Source organism: Monodelphis domestica, chromosome 4 (genome assembly GCF_027887165.1).
Source record: "Monodelphis domestica isolate mMonDom1 chromosome 4, mMonDom1.pri, whole genome shotgun sequence".
Classification (NCBI taxonomy): domain Eukaryota; kingdom Metazoa; phylum Chordata; class Mammalia; order Didelphimorphia; family Didelphidae; genus Monodelphis; species Monodelphis domestica.
In genome coordinates, this window is record NC_077230.1 from 280,827,573 (window position 1) to 280,846,520 (window position 18,948).

The 18,948-nt window shown below is 39.2% G+C and overlaps 1 protein-coding gene across 13 annotated transcripts in view; it reads right to left on the minus strand.

Annotated features, from left to right (window-relative positions):
- Positions 1–3,981: 3,981 nt before the first annotated feature.
- Positions 3,982–18,948, minus strand: part of NFRKB (nuclear factor related to kappaB binding protein) — a 35,373-nt gene continuing 20,406 nt past the window's right edge. For 4 of the 13 annotated variants that reach the window (XM_007495126.3, XM_056794609.1, XM_007495125.3 and 1 more), the window contains 17 exons: positions 18,612–18,720; positions 18,251–18,377; positions 17,929–17,994; positions 15,033–15,112; positions 14,868–14,914; positions 13,908–13,968; positions 11,928–12,102; positions 11,289–11,395; positions 10,820–10,943; positions 10,297–10,376; positions 9,920–10,140; positions 9,563–9,836; positions 8,835–9,053; positions 7,640–8,407; positions 5,780–5,886; positions 5,368–5,503; positions 3,982–5,258 (listed from right to left, as the gene is read on the minus strand). In XM_007495126.3, the coding sequence (XP_007495188.1) occupies positions 5,133–5,258; positions 5,368–5,503; positions 5,780–5,886; positions 7,640–8,407; positions 8,835–9,053; positions 9,563–9,836; positions 9,920–10,140; positions 10,297–10,376; positions 10,820–10,943; positions 11,289–11,395; positions 11,928–12,102; positions 13,908–13,968; positions 14,868–14,914; positions 15,033–15,112; positions 17,929–17,994; positions 18,251–18,377; positions 18,612–18,720 (2,827 nt within the window). In that variant the 3' untranslated portion in view covers positions 3,982–5,132. The remainder of the gene's footprint in view (positions 5,259–5,367; positions 5,504–5,779; positions 5,887–7,639; positions 8,408–8,834; positions 9,054–9,562; positions 9,837–9,919; positions 10,141–10,296; positions 10,377–10,819; positions 10,944–11,288; positions 11,396–11,927; positions 12,103–13,907; positions 13,969–14,867; positions 14,915–15,032; positions 15,113–17,928; positions 17,995–18,250; positions 18,378–18,611; positions 18,721–18,948) is intronic. The other 9 variants (XM_056794616.1, XM_007495128.3, XM_056794612.1 and 6 more) reach the window with 3 other exon arrangements.

Consider the following 18,948-nt stretch of genomic DNA (forward strand, 5'->3'; position numbering starts at 1 on the left):
TATTAACAAATTAAGAAGGGCAGAGGTCAATGAACTGGGCATGGAAATTAAAAAACTAGAAAGTGAACAAATTAAAAATCCTCAGATGAAGACTAAATTAGAGATCCTAAAACTCAAAGGAGAAATTAATAAAATTGAAAGTCAAAGAAGGACTGATTTAATAAATAAGACTAGAAGCTGGTACTTTGAAAAAACAAATAAAATACACAAAGTACTGGTCAATCTAATTTAAAAAAGGAAAGAAGAAAACCAAATAGACAGTATCCAAGATGAAAAGGGAGAACTTACCTATAATGAAGGGGAAATTAAGGCAATCATTAAAAACTATTATGCCCAATTATATGGCAACAAGTATGGCAATCTAGATGATATGGGTGAATACATACAAAAATATGAATTGCCTAGACTAACAGAGGAAGAAATAGATTACCTAAACAACCACATATCAGAAAAAGAAATTGAACAAACCATCAAAGAACTCCCTAAGAAAAAATCCCCAGGTCCAAATGGATTCACAAATGAATTAAACATTCAAAGAACAACTAATCCCAATATTAAACAAACTATTTGACAGAATAAGCAAAAAAGGAGTTCTATCAAATTCATTTTATGACACAAATATGGTACTGATCCCAAAGCCAGGTAGGTCAAAAAACAGAGAAAGAAAACTATAGAGCAATCTCCTTAATGAATATAGATAAAAAATCTTAAATAGGATACTAGCAAAAAGACTTCAGCAAGTCATCACAAGGGTTATTCACTATGACCAGGTAGGATTCATACCAGGAATGCAAGAATGGTTCGATATTAGGAAAACCATCCCACATAATTTACCATATTAACAAGCAAACCGACAAAAATCACATGATTATCTCAATAGATGCAGAAAAAGCCTTTGATAAAATACAACACTCATTCCTATTGAAAACACTAGAAAGTATAGGAATAGAAGGGCCTTTCCTAAAAATAATTAACAGTATATATCTAAAACCATCAGCAAACATAATCTACAATGGGGATAAACTAGAAGCCTTTCCGATAAGATCAGGAGTGAAACAAAGATGCCCATTATCACCTCTATTATTTAACATTGTACTACAAACATGAGGGCAATTTGGAAGTATGCCCAAAGGACGATAAAAGACTGCCTGCCTTTTGATCCAGCCATAGCAGGGCTGGGTTTATACCCCAAAGAAATAAATATTCAAAGAAACAAAAATATTCATAGCTGCGCTTTTTGTGGTGGCAAAAATTGGAAAATGAGGGGATGCCCTCCAATTGGGGAATGGTTGAACAAATTGTGGTATATGTTGGTGATGGAATACTATTGTGCTCAAAGGAATAATAAAGTGGAGGAATTCCATGGGAACTGGAACAACCTCCAGGAACTGATGCAGAGTCAGAGGAGCAGAACCAGGAAAAGATTGTACACAGAGACTTGATACACTGTGCTACAATCGAATGTAATGGACTTCTCAATTAGTGGCAATGCAGTGATCCTGAACAACTTGGAGGAATCTACAAGAAAAACCACTATCCACATTCAGAGGAAACACTGTGGGAGTAAAAAACACCAAGGAAAACAACTGCTTGAATACATGGATCAAAGGGAGATGGTTGGGGATGTAGACTCTCTAAATGAATATCCTAGTGCAAACATCAACAACATGGACATAGGTTCTAATCAAGGACACAAGTAATACCCAATGAAATTGCCCTTTGGCTGCAGGAAAGGTGGGTGGAGGGGAGGGAGGGAAATAATGTGATTATCGTAACCAAGGAATAATGTTCTAAATTGACTAAACTAATTCAAATGGAAAAAAATAATAAATATCTATATTAAAAAATAAATTATGAAAAATGTTCTTACTAGATATAAACTCTATCCCCATTTGATTTTACCCTCCTCGCTTTCATTCAGAAAAAAAGATCAATTCCAAGAAATCTGATCCTAAGAAATAGTAATTAAGTCTAAGTTTCTGATTACATACAGTAAGGTGCTCTATGAACATTTCTTTTTTATCATAAATATAAATCTTTTATCCTTCCAGTGAAATCCCTGATCACTAATTATGATTAAATGGTCTATCTTGAGCTTGCTATGTCAACTTAAAAACTTTTTGATCTAGCCCGTCTCTTAAAAACTCAGAACCATCTCCAAACCACCTCAACCTCAGTCTTAGAACTGTTAATAAGTCATTCCAACATGTCAGAAAATATTCATAATTCTTGGAACATTCTCCCCCTCCCCTTTATCTCTACTCTCCTCCTCATCAGCTCCAATTCAGTGCTGGATTTGGTTCCTAAAACTCCTGTTCCCAACTACACTAAATAATCCCTACCAATTTCCAGTTTATGACTAACTGAATAAATCTGGTCCTTTCAGAAAAATAGATGAGAAATGTGGGTATTAAATGACAGAAAGGTATTATTCAAATGAATGACATGCACCAATTACCTCCTGAAAGGAACTTCAAAAGAAAGACTGCCAGGAATATCATAGCCAAAATTCCAACCTCTTTCATTAAAAAAATAAATTAAAAAAATATATATATACATACACACACACACACATGTATATGAGTACATATAAAACATTAGTCCAAGTATTAAGGAACCATAAATGAGATCAAATAAAATCTGTCAGCATCTATTATAAACAAATGCACGTCTTGGAATACAGCATAGGATTACAACCAACAATTACTCATCCTACAGAACTGCTATAAATTCTACAGAGGGAAAAATGGATCTCTAAGGAAACAGAGGATTTTAAAGCATTTTTGACAAAAAGTCCAAATCTGAATAGGAATTCTGAAGTATAAAAATAAGCCTACAGAAATCTAGAAATTTATTTGAGCATTTGGAATGAGATTACATGACATAGTACTAATATTCTAACAGAGGGAGAAAAGTTGTATTTTCAGAAACTTAATGTCATCAAAAGGTATAGAAGCAGTCAGGTAAGACAAATCTTAAGAGATGGATTGGTTCATATCTGAAGTTTTCAAGGAGAGAAAAGGAATAAACTAGAATTGGAAAGGAAATAGAAAGGAGTGAAACTTGCTATTTTTCATAATTGGGATATATAAGAAGAACATATAACTATAAACAGAGGTAAGGGGAATAAGATTCAGAAGAACCTTGCTCTTCCCTGAAATGGACAAAGAAAGGCTGAACACACAGTCTGTGGTAGACTTGTATCAAACTCAATGCAGCTGGTGGTACAATAGACCTGGGCCTAGACAAGGAAATCTGGGTTCAAATCTTGACTCAAGACATTACTAGCAGTGGGATCCTAGGCAAATCACTTAACCTCTTTGCCTCAGCTTCCTCATCTGTAAAATACAACACCTTCCTTTCTGGATTATTGTGAGAATTAAAAAAAGCTAATATTTGTAAAAAGCACTTGGCACAATGCCGGGCACATAATAGGTATTATATAAATGCTTTTTCCCCATCTTTTCCATTCAACAGGCATTTAAATTATCATGAATGGGCAAGAGAAAAGTTAAGAGGGAGAATAACATTGCAAACAAAACAAACTTTCTCATCCTGAAGCAGGGTTTAAAGGGGGGAAAAGAAAAATAAAGCCCTGGAATCTAAGGAGATGACTTAGATTAAATATTGGACAGCCTCTTTTCAAAGCTCTAGCACCACATCCTTTCCTGACTCCCTAAGCTCCTAGTGCTGCCTCCCTCTCATTAGTTTACATGTAATTCTAGCACAATAGAAGCTTTTGGTTGACATAGTATGTGTCAGTTTGCTTCACTTAAGTAACTGCTTTACTTTGTTTTAGCTATATGGAGTGAAGAGGCAGATGTCATTAATAGAAAATAACAATAGTATTAAAAAACACAAAGCATCAACTAAATGATTTTTTAACAGATAGGAAAGTCCAGATCACAAATTACTATGAAATCAGTAGCTAGCATAAGAAAACGCATTCACACAGCTCCCAAAAGCAAACAACAAGGCATATGTTGTTAACAGCACATTTAATTATATATTACACTTTAAAAACTTTTTAAAGAACATTGTCAGGCAGCAATAGAGACTGGGGAAAGAAGCAGGAAACATCCTGTATTAATAAAATATCTTGCAACTTCAGGTCAATATGTATAAGTCCTTGCTGGGCAGCCTGCAACTTGTTCCTGTGCCTTCCCCCTTTCTTCCTTATTCCAGGACTGGAAGTGAGAGCAGTACCACTAACATGGAATAAAGTGGAGACCTTGGCACAAGACAACAAAAGCAGCACAGATGGTGGTATTCCCCTAGAGTCGGTTCACTTTTTCTGGGTCACCATTTGATAACAAAAGCAAAGTCTAAAGACTTAGCAATAAACTTGCACCATGTTCAAAGTCCCATACACCATCTTGTAATATAGGCAGTTTCCATCTCTAGTTTCATTTCAGGAAATCCATTGTGGTCCATCCATTACCTACATTACCTGTAGCCACATAGTCTTTCTCTCCCTATCATAGTTATAAAAAATGCACTCACTTCTTAAGAGTCTTACTATTCCCTCATATTGGACAAAAGAGAATAATAAGTGATCTATTTAAGGGCAAAAGCCCAAACTTCTGTTTGAGAAAGAAGTGCCATAGTATCTTTAAAAAAATCCAATAAGTTATATAAAATTATTTTCTGGACACAAAAAAGTCATCTAAACCTGGTATCCAATCCACCAGTCACAGAAATGACTAAAGAATACCATGAGAGGCTAAAATCTATTACTGAAGAACTCCACATACAAGGTAAGACTAGCTCACAGAGCCTGCATACTCTAAAGTCAGGAAATCTCCCATAATTCTCCTACCTGAATACAATTAACACTAAGGGAAAAACTTCTGGTCTGCATGGTATAGCTGGGACCATATAAAATCATAATAAACTATCTTCCCCTAGATTAATCCACAAAGCAGGCTTAGGAACCCTGAAATAAGCTGGGCTCTTTTTAGTACTTATTCACTGGATTCTGACATGGCAAAATCCAGTTTGCTGACATCACCCCACTACCTGGCCTCTCCTTAAGCAGGAGGATTTGCAGGTGTGATGTAGCCCCTATTCTCTTCAGCTGGGAGAACAGATCGGGAAAGTCTTGAGAAGCCATCTTCTTTCCCCTCATATGTTCACTGCTGTTCAGGCACCTGTTTTGGGGATGGGGCTGTGGTCACAACGACGGTGGAGACAGCTTTGGAAGATCCAGAAGCTGTTCCCTGTTGGAGGTGGGAAGCTGGAACTGTCTGGATGCGTACCTGTTTACAAAGAGAAAATGTGAGGGGTTCTAGAGGACAGGTTTTTGCCAATCAGGTTAAGGAATAGAGAGAAGTTTGCTTTGTCCAGTAGGGTACCCTGAGATTTTACCTGTGTGGCCTGGCCCTGTTGCTGCAGCTGCTGCAGCTGCTGAGCAGTGAGGAAGCTAACAGGTTTGTTGCCAGTGATGAGTTTCGTGCCAGCTGGCATGGTAGTGAGGATGATATTCCGGCCCAATCCACTAATACTATGGAGAGAAAACAGGAATGGTTGAGGTTTACTGATGGTCATCTCTCTGCTCCACAGAATTAAGCCAAGTAATTTAAAACAGGGTAAAATCTAAAAATAACAAAACCAGATTCATGTACAAAATAGAAACTGGTTAAAAAGACTTTGTGTCTATGAGTCAGAATATTAAAAGGAGAATCCTAAGAAATGACCTACTTCCTCCATAATTTTCTTTTTCCTAACTAGAAAAAAATAGTTCAAAACTCATCTGTTCTGTCTCGCTACCATCACTTACTTGGCTCCAAGGTTACCCTTGATGATGGGAGCTGTCACCACACTCTTGCCTTTCATAGGCTGGCTAATCACTGATAGTGGCACTGTAATCCGTGTAGGCAGCTTCCCCTACAAAGAAAAGGAAGGAAACAAGCATTAATTAAGTACCTATTACATGCCAGGCACTGTGCTAAGTGTTTTGTAAATATCATCTCATTTGAAAAGGAAAGGAATTTTGTAGGATGTGAGTCAAAGTAGAGAAGCACTAGGAAAACTTGACAGAAGCACCCACAGAGTTCCATGAACTTCCAACTGTAAGACATATCCTAGGATACCCACTTTCATTATTCCTTCATCTCTAGGTTTCCAATGAAATTTGAGTCAAAGTTGAAGAAGTCTTAACATGTACAAATGGTATAATCTATACAGAAATGCCCCAACCTCACTCCACCCAAAACCAAGAAATTAAATGAGCTTCCTGTTTAATAGCATAAAGAGAAAGGGAAAAGACCTGAAATGTTAATATTGAATGAAATTCTAGTGCTCCACTGAAATTCAGGTTCACTAATGGAGAACCAGCAAAAAGGCAGGGTGGAAGAGTATTTGATTAATAAGGCCCCTCAAGTATTTTCAATTTCTTCCAGGGATATACATATTAGTAAGGTTACACAAGCAACAGATTCCACCAAGTGAAGGAAATCCAGTCTCTAGGGCTCATATTTAATGTAGCGAAACTGAAAATGTATAGTGCCCTGAGAATGTAATTCAACTGTTCTCAAGCTATTTGGCTGTTATTTTTAATTATTAGTAATGGAGTTTTTGTAGATAATAATACCCCATGAATTCATTTAAGGCAGCAGTTTTTCCACCTGGGCAGAAAAGCAGGGACAGCAACAGCCACCAACACATCTGTACTTCTGGAGTTCACTTCAATCTCTGCTCTCTCTAGTTTATTTTCTCTTTGTGGCATGACAGTCAACAGCAAGAACAATACCAGGCAATAGAAAGATTAAGGATAGTGTTTTTAATAGATTCACATATGGTATTATTTTTCTCTCATTCAAAGATGGCTTAACTGGTTAAAAACATTTCAAAGAACACTAACTGGAACCACTCCTTTTCCTCAATAAGCAGCCTTTCTGTAGAGGGGAAGCAACAGCCTAGGTCTTCCATCAATCAGCTTGCTTATTTGGTTGCTTCTATTACAAATGCTATTGGGTACCACCTTTCTATGTTGAGCAAATGTGCTAGGCACTGTGTGAAGCCCAGAGAATTAAAAAAAAAAAAGGCAAAAGTCCTTGTTCTTAAGACTTTCCATTAATTCAGAAAGGTTCCTATCTTACCATCTGCTGGTCTTTATGTCAAATGATCTGAGATTTTAGGGTACCCTTTTTTTTTCTGTAGAAAGTAATACTTTTGGGGCCAGCTGGGTGGCTCAGTAGATTGAGAGCCAGGTCTAGAGATGGGAGGTCCTAGGTTCAAATCTGACCTCAGACACTTCCAGCTGTGTGACCCTGGTCAAGTTACTTAACCCCCATTGCCCAGCCCTTACCACCCTTCTGCCTTGGAACCAATACACAGTATTGATTCCAAGATGGAAGGTAAGAGTTAAAAAAAAAAAGAAAGTAATACTATTACTAAGACCCCATTGCCCCATGTAATGCACATAGGGAGGTTTTATAATTACTATGAATGAATTAATAAAGACAAATCTGCTCAGGTCAGGTACAGTGGTATGGAAATGAGCAATACCTTGATTTCCAGTCCTCATTACTAGAAGAAGAAACTTGCCTAACTTTCCCTTTTGATAGAAGCAAATGGGGTTAACTTTTAAGAGATGCATCAATGAGACAGGCTACATTTAACCCACAATGTTACTCACAGCCTGGGAAGTAGATACAACTGTGGTGCTCACAGGGACCTGTCGCACGGTGGTGGCTCCCGTCCCAATGCTGATAGGGGTGCCTGTGGCCCCAGAAGCCACTGCCACAGCCTTTGACACAGCAGCACTCATACTGGGCAAGGACACGGTGGAAGTATGAACAGCTCCAGGTCCACCTGCTGAGGAGGATCCTTGCTTGGCATGGGTGGCAACTGTTATAGTCTGGCCTGGCTTGGGAGGCATTACCCCCAGTCCCTGAACAATTCGGATTGTGGCAGCTGGCTTTGTCTCTGTTGAAGCCACCGCAGCTTTGCCCTTTTGGTCTGCCACACTCACACCAAGTGCTGGCATCAAGCGGAAAGCTGAGCTTGAGGCTTCTGCAGGTTTCAGATCAGGGGCTACTTTGACCACAGTGGTGCCTGCTGGAGTAGATGAAGGGGCACTAACCGAGTTGGTCTTGACGGGGGCATCAGATGCATGTACAGGATTGGAAGTGACATGTAAAGTAGCAGAGATGCCCTTTCCTGCACCGCCGCTTCCTGCCCCAAAGAGGTCCTGGGTCAGTTTGACTGTGGTGACCTGGGATTTGGCCAGGGTAGCCATCATGTCAGGAGTTATGCGTAGCACTGTCTGGCCCTTGGCATCAGTCGTGATGGATGAGGGTGGTAGGCGCAAAACATCCTTACCCTGGATGCGGAAGTTAGTGGCTGTTAGTGGGATGCTGTTGCCTGTTTGAGGCTTCATGCCCAGTTGTCCAGTAATTGCCACCTGGAGAGGGGAAGAAAGGCACTGATGCAGATTGCAGAAGTCTGTTAAATGGGACCACATTATGATTATATAGGTAATATCATCATGCAAAACTTATAAGTACATTTCCTAACAATGTTTACTTATTATGTGCAATCTACAAAGATTATAATACTATTTTTAAAATTCATTTGTAGTAAATGAAAAGCAGAGAAGGAAATTATTTCTATAAAGGAATAAGTAGAAAGGGAATACATTTTCAGTCCTAAATCCCAAACAAGAAAACTCAAATTTTTTATGAAAATAAATGTTTGCAATGTTTGCACTGCCTTCTACTATAATTGTCTTGAAATAAATTATATATGAGACCAAATAGACTTTTCACATCCCTATTCTCTTTCCCTAACTTTCTCAATATGTAAGTTAATTCCACCCAAGAATCAGTAACCTGTTTGATAATATTCTGGCCAGGGACATTCTGGATAACTGTGGTTGTGGAGGAACTTGATGCAGAGCTTCCAGGGGAGCTGGTGGCAGGTTTTGCTGCAGGGCTAGCAGTGGCAGCGAGACCTGTCACTGCGAGTCCTGCCTGGCCTTGCCCAGGCCGCTGCCCAGATGCTGGTGCTGGGGCAGGTTGAGTTTTCACTGGAACAGTTGTCATCACTGTCTGGCTCAAGAAAAAAGGAAAACAATTTATTCACACACAGAACAGGAACCAGCATTTGGCAGCATTCTATTCTTAGTATGCTATAACACTGAAGACCTGCCCCACAAAAACTCTTTTTTCCCCAACATGCTTGGTTGTATATATCAGAATTATTTCATTATCCAACACAAAAAAACTGATGCCATTTCATCCTGAGGCTATAAGACTCAATGTCTAAGCTGAGTATTCAAAAATTACACCTGTATGTTTTCTCATTCTTAAAATGCTTTTAGAGAATCTCATTTTAACCTGACCTTCTGAAGTAATTAAGATAGTACCTTTCCCATTTTATAGATAAAGGAACTTAAGGCAGGCAAGATAAGACTTCCCTCAAGTCACAAACTAGTAGATAAACTGGGACTAGAATCCAGGTTTCATATTTTTCAATTCAGGATATTTCCAGTTGAATCACTAGCCAAGCTTGGTTCAGTTTCTCCTGCTATCCAATGCCTGTTAGCTTTCATACTCACTTGTGGTATGACTTTGGTCTGTGTAGCAGTGGCTGGAACCCGGATTTGTGGGCCCACTGGCATCTGTGGCAATGTCTGTGTTGAATTTGTGGGCTGTTGAGTGACAGCAGGAAGACTTGTCTGGGCTACCACTCGCACCTGGGGAAGTCCAGTTGAGCCAGAGTGACTCACCACCCGGCCAGTGGACTGGGAATTTGGTGGAGTTTGGTTGCTTGGAGTTGGGGAAAGCAATGTTCCCAATTGAGGCATTGTTGGTGAAGATACCAGAAGAACGCTGTAAAAGAAAACAGAATAAGCTTAGATGTCCAAATAGAGGCATAAAGGGAAGAAAGCTAAGGAAGATAGGAAAGAGTGTACCTTGGGCTAGATTTAGCTGGCTCTGGGCCTGTACTAGGTGCATTCTTGCCAACTGCTGACACAGGTGGAGGTGATATGGGAGTAGCAGGCAAGGCTGGGGTGGTTGGGGTGACAGGTGTGACAGGAGTGGCTGGCATGCTGGAGTCACTAAGACTCAGTTGACTTGGTTCTGATGTACCACTGTTAAGCACCTTCACAGAGCTCTCCTTATTACTGGACTTCTACAACCACAGAATAAAGACAATGTGCAGGTCTAGTCATGAACCCAATGAAGGAAGGCATAATGACCATAGCTTTAAAGGCATGTTAGTGAAAAGAAGAATATTTGGTTTTTGTCATCACCTTCTCAAAATTCTCTGAGGTCCAAAGTCACTTACCACTTTGGCCGGGGGCTTGGGTTTTTGCTGAAGGGCTTTTCTGGCTTTTGCTGCAGCTGCCTGTGCCTGGTGAATTCGTTCTGTGAGCAAAAGTTAATTAGTAAACTATACTGGAAATCAGAATCCTAAGACTAGTATAATTAGAATTCAACCCCCCAAGTCAATGGCATCTGAACTATGGGGCTAAATCCTGCCCCTCAACCCTCCAACTCTTTTTATTAAAACCCCTACCTTCTGTCTTAGAATCAATATGGTTTATTGGTTCCAAGGCAGAAGAGCAGTAAGGGCTAGACAATGGGGGTTCGGTGACTTGCCCAGGGTTGCACAGCTAAGAAGTGTCAGATACCAAATTTGAACCCAGGACCTCCTGTCTCTAGGCCTGGCTTTCAATCCATAAGCCACTTAATTGCCAACCCTCTAATTCTTATCTGAACCCAAATGAAAATAATAAAGAGACCAAACTAGTAATTCAGATTATTTTCAACTTGTAGGCCAACTCATCTGACCCAGAGGCCTCACATACCAAACTCTTCCTCACTCCGGTCACGGTGAAGGTAGATCCATAACTTTCGTCCAATGTCGTATTTTACACATGGGTCTTTCTCATAGTGTAGTCGGTCCAAGGCACCACTTACTACTGTATTCACCTGAGAAATATAAGTATAACTCAAAAGAAGCAAAAAACCAAGTCCTAGGAAGTAGTTGAGTCTGAGAGAGAACATATTGGATTTGGACAGTCATATCTAAACACAAACTTTGTCTCTGTGGGCCTAAGGTTCTCGATTGTTCCCCACAAACTATTCGGTACTTTTACTACCAATACTTACACATATATATTAAGTACAGTACTCAATAACTATTTGTTGAATTGAATTGAGTAAGTTCTGTGAATAGACATAACTGTTGAAAATCATGGCAAATAAGAATCCATTTTAATAAATCTGGGCATTCCCAGATCATAGAATTCTGAATTGTGGTGATCTCTATCTCACCTGAGTGCTGGTAACATCTGGTGCAAGAAATTGGGAATCTTTCAGCAATTCACAGATTTCAGCCCGTGTCCCTTCTCCATTGGGTAATCGGGCTGCTGCATCCCTGACTACAGGTGGTTGTAAAAGAAAAAGAAAGAAAACAGGAATTCCATCGTAGCATAATATCCAGTTCATTTCCTCTTCTACCTAGAAAAGATCTCAACTTCCCTTTCTATACTGGTCAGTGTCAAGGAAAGCCTTCCCCCTGGTGGTTTGTAGTAGTCTCTGCACTTTCCTAGGCTACATATTCTAAACAAAGTTGCAAAATTCTTGGTACTGATTCACCTAATTATGAGGCTGCTTACAGCACTTTCCTCAATTCCTCAGTTCAAAAGAAATTCTCAAGAAACAAACTCCAGAAGAAAAGTCTTGCCTGACCTGCTCCTCGCTTCTCTCTCCCTCCTCTCCCCCCACCTCTACAAAATTCCCAATAACCTCCCCACCACAAACACCCCTAACCCTGTGGAAGATGGCATAACTATCCCTGAGAATTCTGATGAAACCAAAGCAGAATCTAATGGCCAATGTCTCTAAGGTCCCTTCTGGCTCTAAATCATATGGTCACATAAAAGTCCCCCCCAAAAAATCTAGGTGTCTTACCAAGAGACAGGATGGTGACATAGGCAGGGCGGTCTGAGCGCAGCAAGGAATGCTCCCGGGCCTTGTTAAGTGAGGTCTCTTTGTCAAAGACACCTTTGACTGGCCCCACCACAGACTCAAAACCATGCATACGGAAGGTAAAAGCTTTGTGGGGCTGGCTATAACGGAAACGTTCCTGAGGCAAGCAAGTAGAAGAAGAATGGGTCAAAATCATAGAGCTCAACTGAAACTGCTCTCAAAGTTACTGATCATTCCTTAATTACCAGATCTTTTCTCTCAGAGACCCTTCATGGTCTCTCTGTAGCACTTAGCACTGTTGATTACCCTTTTATCCTGGATATTCTCCCATCTCTAGGTTTTTGTGACACTCCTCTTCCTGGTTCTCTGTTCCTCAGGCCCCTTTCCTAAATTTTTCACCAGGTCACAACCATAAACCATGAATGAAGCTCAAGGATCTACCCTCTGCTCTTCTTCTATACTCTATGGTAATTCCACCAGTTTCAATGGGTTCAATTATCTCTATAAAGATGGTTATTAAGTTTTTTTATCTAGCTCAAACCTTTCTCCTGACCTTTAGGCACATATAATCAATGTCTTACCAGATATCTCAGGCTTGATGTCCCACATATATCTCAATGTAAACATGTCTAAAGCAGAACTCATAACCTTTCCCCTTAAAACCTTCTTTCTTCCCAACTTCCATATCACTGTCGATAAAACCACTATCCTCCCTGTCACCACAACCAATCTGTTGCCAAGTCTTGTTGATTTCTACCTTAACAACATCTCTTATATTTGTCCCCTTCTCTATATTCACAGTGTATATCACTTTAGGCCTGCACTATTGTAACAACCTGCTGGTTGGTCTATCTCCCCACTCCAGTCCATTCTCCTCTCAGTAGCCAAAGTGATCTTCCTAAAAAGAAGATCTGACCTTGTCACTCCCCTAATTGGTAAAAGTTGTTCCCTATCACCTCCACAATTAAATATAACATCTTATTTGGCTTTTTTTCTTTGTCTTACCTTCTGCCTTAGAATCTACTCCTTAGAAAGAAGGGTAAGGGCTAGGCAACTGGGGTTAAGTGACTTGGCCCAAAGTCACACAGCTAGGAAGTGTTTAAGATCACTTTTGAATCCAAGACCTCCAAACTCTAGGCCTGGTACTTTATATACTATGCTACTTAGCTGCCCCCCACCCCACCCCTTTGATGAGGACTCATCAAAGAAACAATAACACAAAGAAAGAGAAGTCAGCATCATGAAAGAGTGATCAAAGCACTAGATCTGGATCAAGAAGACCATGGGAACTTGTATAACAAGTTAATCTCTATGAGCCCATTTTATCTATAAAGTGTTTCACCCACTGTCCAACACTTTCTCCATCTATAAAATGAGGCAGTTGACTTATAAGGCCTCCTCCAGCTCTAAAATCTAAGATCTCGTGATTCTAAATAGTTTGCTCACTGAAACAGAATCGGAAAGAGAAAGCATGGCCCTTTTTATAAGCCTTCTTTCTTGGTACTGAGAAAAAGTAACTCCCTAGTCAGAAACATCTTCTTCACTGACCTTTGCACAGTATTCATGTTTTATATTACAACATATTATATTGCCTTTATTATGACATGTTATATCTCCTCCTCCCCTACACTCCCCCAAAATGTTTTCCTGCTCTAGGCTCAAAGTGACCAAGTTGTGCCTTTTTTCATCTTGGTACCTCTCCCAAAATCTAGTACAGTGTTCTTGGCACTTAATGTTTGTCAAAGTGAATAAAGAGCTATGCAAACACATTTTGTTGCTAATGATGAAGAAAAAGTGATGAGAGCATTTCCACCCCTAATTTGGTAATGAGATCTAAAAGAATATCTAAAGGACTAGATTTATCATCTAATAACTTAAGACAGAAGGACAGCTAAGTCCAAAGCTTTTTAATATAAATTTTCACTAATTCCAGAGTTCACACTGTTTCAAGTTTTTCCTCACCTGCTCCTGAAAAACCCTTTTCTCTTCCCCTGTGCTGGGCCGGACCACGTAGTCGGTTCTTCTGGAACATAGAGTTTTAAATCAATCCCAAGTGGTAGGTTCATAGATCAATTTCTCCATCTACAGCACCTCCATCTACAACCATGGCCTTTATTCTATAATTCTATAATACTCTCACACTTTTTTGCTTGAATTTCTTCCCTTCCCCATTACTACCCCTCTTTCATAGCAATAGAAGTCTCCCTCTCCTAGCTCTCGCCAAGTAGTCTTATGGGCTATTCTATAGTACCCCTAAATTCTGGGGATTCAGAATGGCACCAGTTAGAAAAGCTGATTTTCTTATTATTCAAATTAATATAAATATTCTTATTATTTACTCCTAATAGGTAAATCAGGTTTGTTTGGTTTTTTTATCATCCTGGGTTACCTCACGTGCATGTATATGGTTAGTGAGAAACATTATTTGCTACATAAAGAGGCTCAAAGAATAATGAGCTTCAGGAGATTTTTAAAAAGGTTTAGATATTTAGTTCACATGTATCCTCATTGTCTAACGAAGAAAATTCAACTGTATAAGTATAGGATGTAAGAAACATAGCTAGGCCACAATTCACATATAAAGGAACTGGGGATTTTAGTGGACTTAAGTACAACATTGTAAAGGGGCAACTTTCCCTGCCACCTACCCCACCCATCCCATCTTGCAAAAATCAGTGCTATTAGGCTGAACAAATTCAGTGTTCACAGTATCCAAAATAAAGAAGCTAATGATCCAACTAGTTAGAATATTCAGGTAAGGTCACATTGAAGTAGCATTATCTAAAGGACACTGAGAAGCTAGAATGCATCCACAATAGTAGCTTAGAATGGTAAAAAAAAAAACCTAAAAAACTAAAGTCAAGCCTTATAAATATTAGATAAAATATATATTAATTACTGAATCAATTGGTCTTTACTTACACACGGGGACCTGGTGTTGTAGCATCTGAACTGTCTTCAGTTTCCTGCTGGACAATAAGGCAAATCATGTAATTACTAAAGGAGCTGAATTCTGAAAGCTGTGGATCCCTCAAGGATCAAAAGAGAATCTGGTGGAAAGATTCTGGTACTTTTTGAAAGCCATACCTTACAGAAAGTTTGGTCTTTGGTTTCTAACCACAGTTGGAATAGAGCAGCTAATTCCTTCTCATTGTCTTGAGATGAACCTATTAAGAGAATCAGAAAACAATAAATACTATCAAATCTAAGTATATGAAGAGTCCCAACTTCCTTCTATCATTATGGTAACCTATCTATAAAAGATTCTTAAAAGCAACATTGATCAATTAATCAACTTGCTTTTCATTAGTCTCCTCTGACACTTAAGAAATAAAAAAGGTAAAGGTTTACTTCATAGAACAGATATAAATGTTATGAGCCCCTTCCCTTAGTAACATCAGTTACTGAACTTCCATAGGAGGGACATCATTCAAATATACTTAGAACTTTAATTAGAAATGTTTTTACCCAGAGCAAAAAAAATCTGATATGCTAGATATGGTATACCAGAGGGTAGTTGAGCATTCAAATTCACTCCCTTCATCATCAGTGAGGACAAAGAAGGAAAGCGGGCCCAGGAGATGGGTGACCCAGAGAAGGGACTGGGGGTAGAATAGATTCCTTCCCTCAGATGGAACCCTGAGATTCCTAATAAACTCTGGAGATAGTAGGTGCCATGTACAGCAGCTCAGGTGAGGAGTGACAGAGGACCAAAAGGGGAGGAGAGATAGCAGCAGCTACTATAGGATAAAATATGTCCTTCACTTCAGAAGTCATAGCCAGGATAAAGCCATATGACCCACAATACTAGTGGGTTCACAAACTATAGATAAGATGGGATCCCACTATTAAGAAATAGTCAATTCAGGGCAATGTAAAAATGGAGATTTGAACCCCAGACTTCAATCCCCAAAAGTCCTTGCTCTAGTTCCCAGGATGCCCTCTAATCTCACTGGGATTCCCACCTAGACGAGATCAAAAATTTCTATTTAAACTGGCTGTAAAGCCTACTGAGTCTCTCTTCCTACTTCTGCTTCAGAGCACACATGGCTCTCTACCTAGCAGGCAAGATGTGAGTGGTTGTGAATGGGCTCTCTGGGCCTAGATATGTGCTTTCTTATTCTACATTTTCTTTATTTCTTAATCTTAAATAAACCTCTAAAAATATACTCTTAGCAGAAAACCTAATTTTAACTGCTACAGTTATGGCTTACCATTGGAAAGACAAAATACCCTCAATCTTCTGATTCTTTTCTGATCTACTGTTAGTTAGTTCAGCTTTTCATAGCTACTGCGTGAAATTTTTTTTTAAGCCACGTTTCTCTGGCCAAGGTTTTTTACCCTCGCAAAGCTGTTGCTGATTCAGCTCGTTCCAGCCATTAGATAGCTAACCGGCTCCCTGCCTGCGTTCCTGCCTCCACCTCCAGACCTGTTTGCTGTTTGCCACTCACCTGGCCCCAGCCCTGGCTCGTTCTGCTTGCCTGCAATCCCGACCCAGATGAACCTCCCGGCCCAGCAATTCTGACTCATCACCTCAGACCCAGGACTCATTTCTATCAGCTGGTAAAAAATGGGATAATTTTCCCTTAGGCTACGATTAGCATCATTGGTTATATCATTTTAATTGGGCCCTGATTCAAGGACCTGTTATAGATTTATTTTTCCTTCATTTAGAATTTTTACACATAAGACTTTGATAATCTATTTTCATCCAGTAATTTTCTTTTTTATTTGGATTTTTCTGATGTCTTTTTAATTTCTCTTACCAATTGATTCATATACCTGATAACTCAGCGATGCATCCCTAAGTGATCCTGTATTTTTCAATCACCCTTTTAAAGGGGAAATGTAAAAAATGTTATTTTAAATTGCAAAGTTTAAATTCCTTTAGAGAAGAATTTTAGGTTAAGAAACATGATACCTCTCCGAATCCAGAAACTGAACTGTTTGGAGAAGACACCATGAAGATGCCTCCAGACCACAAGCTGCACGAGAAGATCAAAAATGAACTTTGGGTGTGGTTGATTTAACTTTTATTTGTATCTATACTTTCATGCCAAAGGGGACTGCCCCCTAAATGGCTTTTTGTCAATGCGTCTAACAATTATTGGTTTTGTTCTTTTTTCCCTCTTATCCTCAAATTGTTGTAATGTTTAAGTTGATTATGTTTTCATGATCCTTTTTGGGGAAACTTCTTTCCCCAATAACGATCAAATGGAGAGTGTAAAAAATGGAGATTTGAACCCTGGAATTCAATCCCCAGAAGTCCTTGCTCTAGTTCCCAGGATGCCCTCTAATCTCACTGGGATTCCCACCTAGACGAGATCAAAAATTTCTATTTAAACTGGCTGTAAAGCCTACTGAGTCTCTCTTCCTACTTCTGCTTCGGAGCACACATGGCTCTCTACCTAGCAGGCAAGATGTGAGTGGTTGTGAATGGGCTCTCTGGACCTAGACACGTGCTTTCTTATTTTGCATTTTCTTTATTTCTTAATCTTAAATAAACCTCTAACAATATAATACTTGTAGCAGAAAACCTAATTTTAACTGCTACAGCAAACATCTCTTTATTAATTCAGAAAAACAATCAATACAATAATAAAGTTATAATTAGTCTATTAAATTCAAAAATACTTTCTAAGCATTGATTTGTACAAAGCATTTTACTCACAACTGAAGAAAAAAGACAAAACCAAAATAGCTCCTGCCCTCAGAAAGCTTCCACTGAGATAAACAGATACAGATAAAACTACACTGGTGGAAATGTCCACATCCTCATCTAAAATCTAAGCAATGAAGTCCTAGTTTGGAATTATGAGCTCACTACGAAGCCTGAGGCACTAAAATGGAAAAATTAAAAGGTTTTCTATGAACAAAAACGGTTTAGATCAATAATTTTATCTAGTTTTCAGAATTTAACTGATTAAAAAGGGAAGGAACATCAAAGAAAAAATAGAGAGGCAAAATCTACCATACTACTTACCAATCAGTTTCCATTGCTGGGTCTTCTCTTTGAACTCAACAAATGGAGAAAAGCTAGAAGGAACAGCTGTAAGGAGATGGCTCAAATCAACAAACTGCACATGTCAGAGACAGTCTTCTAGTTTCAAATGACCCAGAAAACAGCTGAGCCAGACCCTCAGAATGGGCCAGACTGGCAAAGCCAAGAAGCCTTCAAAGGACTGCTATGGAAGATGACAAGAACACAGCAATGGAGCTGGAAAAATCAACCAAAAAAGCTGCAGTGCACTATGGTGAACAAAACCTAAGCAAAAAATTATATTGTTTTAAAAGAAACACCTCACCTCGGCTATCTCCAGCAAGATATTGCAAGGATGGTAACACTAATTCTGCCCAGTTAGGAGCTGAGGAGAACCAGCTATTAAGGGTACTGGCTGGAGATGACTGCCAATCCAGGACTCGCTCCTCCAGCTGCAGAAGGGGATTAAAAAAAAAAAATCAAGTAACCTCAGGGATTCTATGAAGGCAGACAATTCAAGAGTAAAAGGAAAGTCTATCCAGAGTGATTTTCCAAAATCACAAAGCCAGATAGAAACAGATCTATATAGAGAACATAAGAGATGCATCTTAAAAGCTGCAGCCTGGTTGCTAACCCTTCCCCCTTTAAAGTTTCCTCCTTATAACTGTTTTCCCAGATACTCTTACCATAGGAAGACTAGCCTGTCCCTCCATGAGCAAGATCTCCAGTAAGAGAGAGAAGAAACTAGAAGATATTTCATTGATTCCAAGGCAGGGCTTGAGGTCTTCAAGAGGTCTATGAGGAAGTAAAAATAAAAAGCAACTGCAAAGGGCATCATGGGTGGGTCCCTAGAGTGGTCCTAGTCCTCAGTGCTTCCATAGCTCTCAAGGTGCTCCTTCAGAGACCAAGAATAGTGTAAAAAGATTGATCTTAGCCATAAGGCCAAGAAGAACTAAAATTTCCCATTACAGAAAGCTCTGAGAATTAAAGATAATAAATTCACGAGAATATATGCAAATAAAA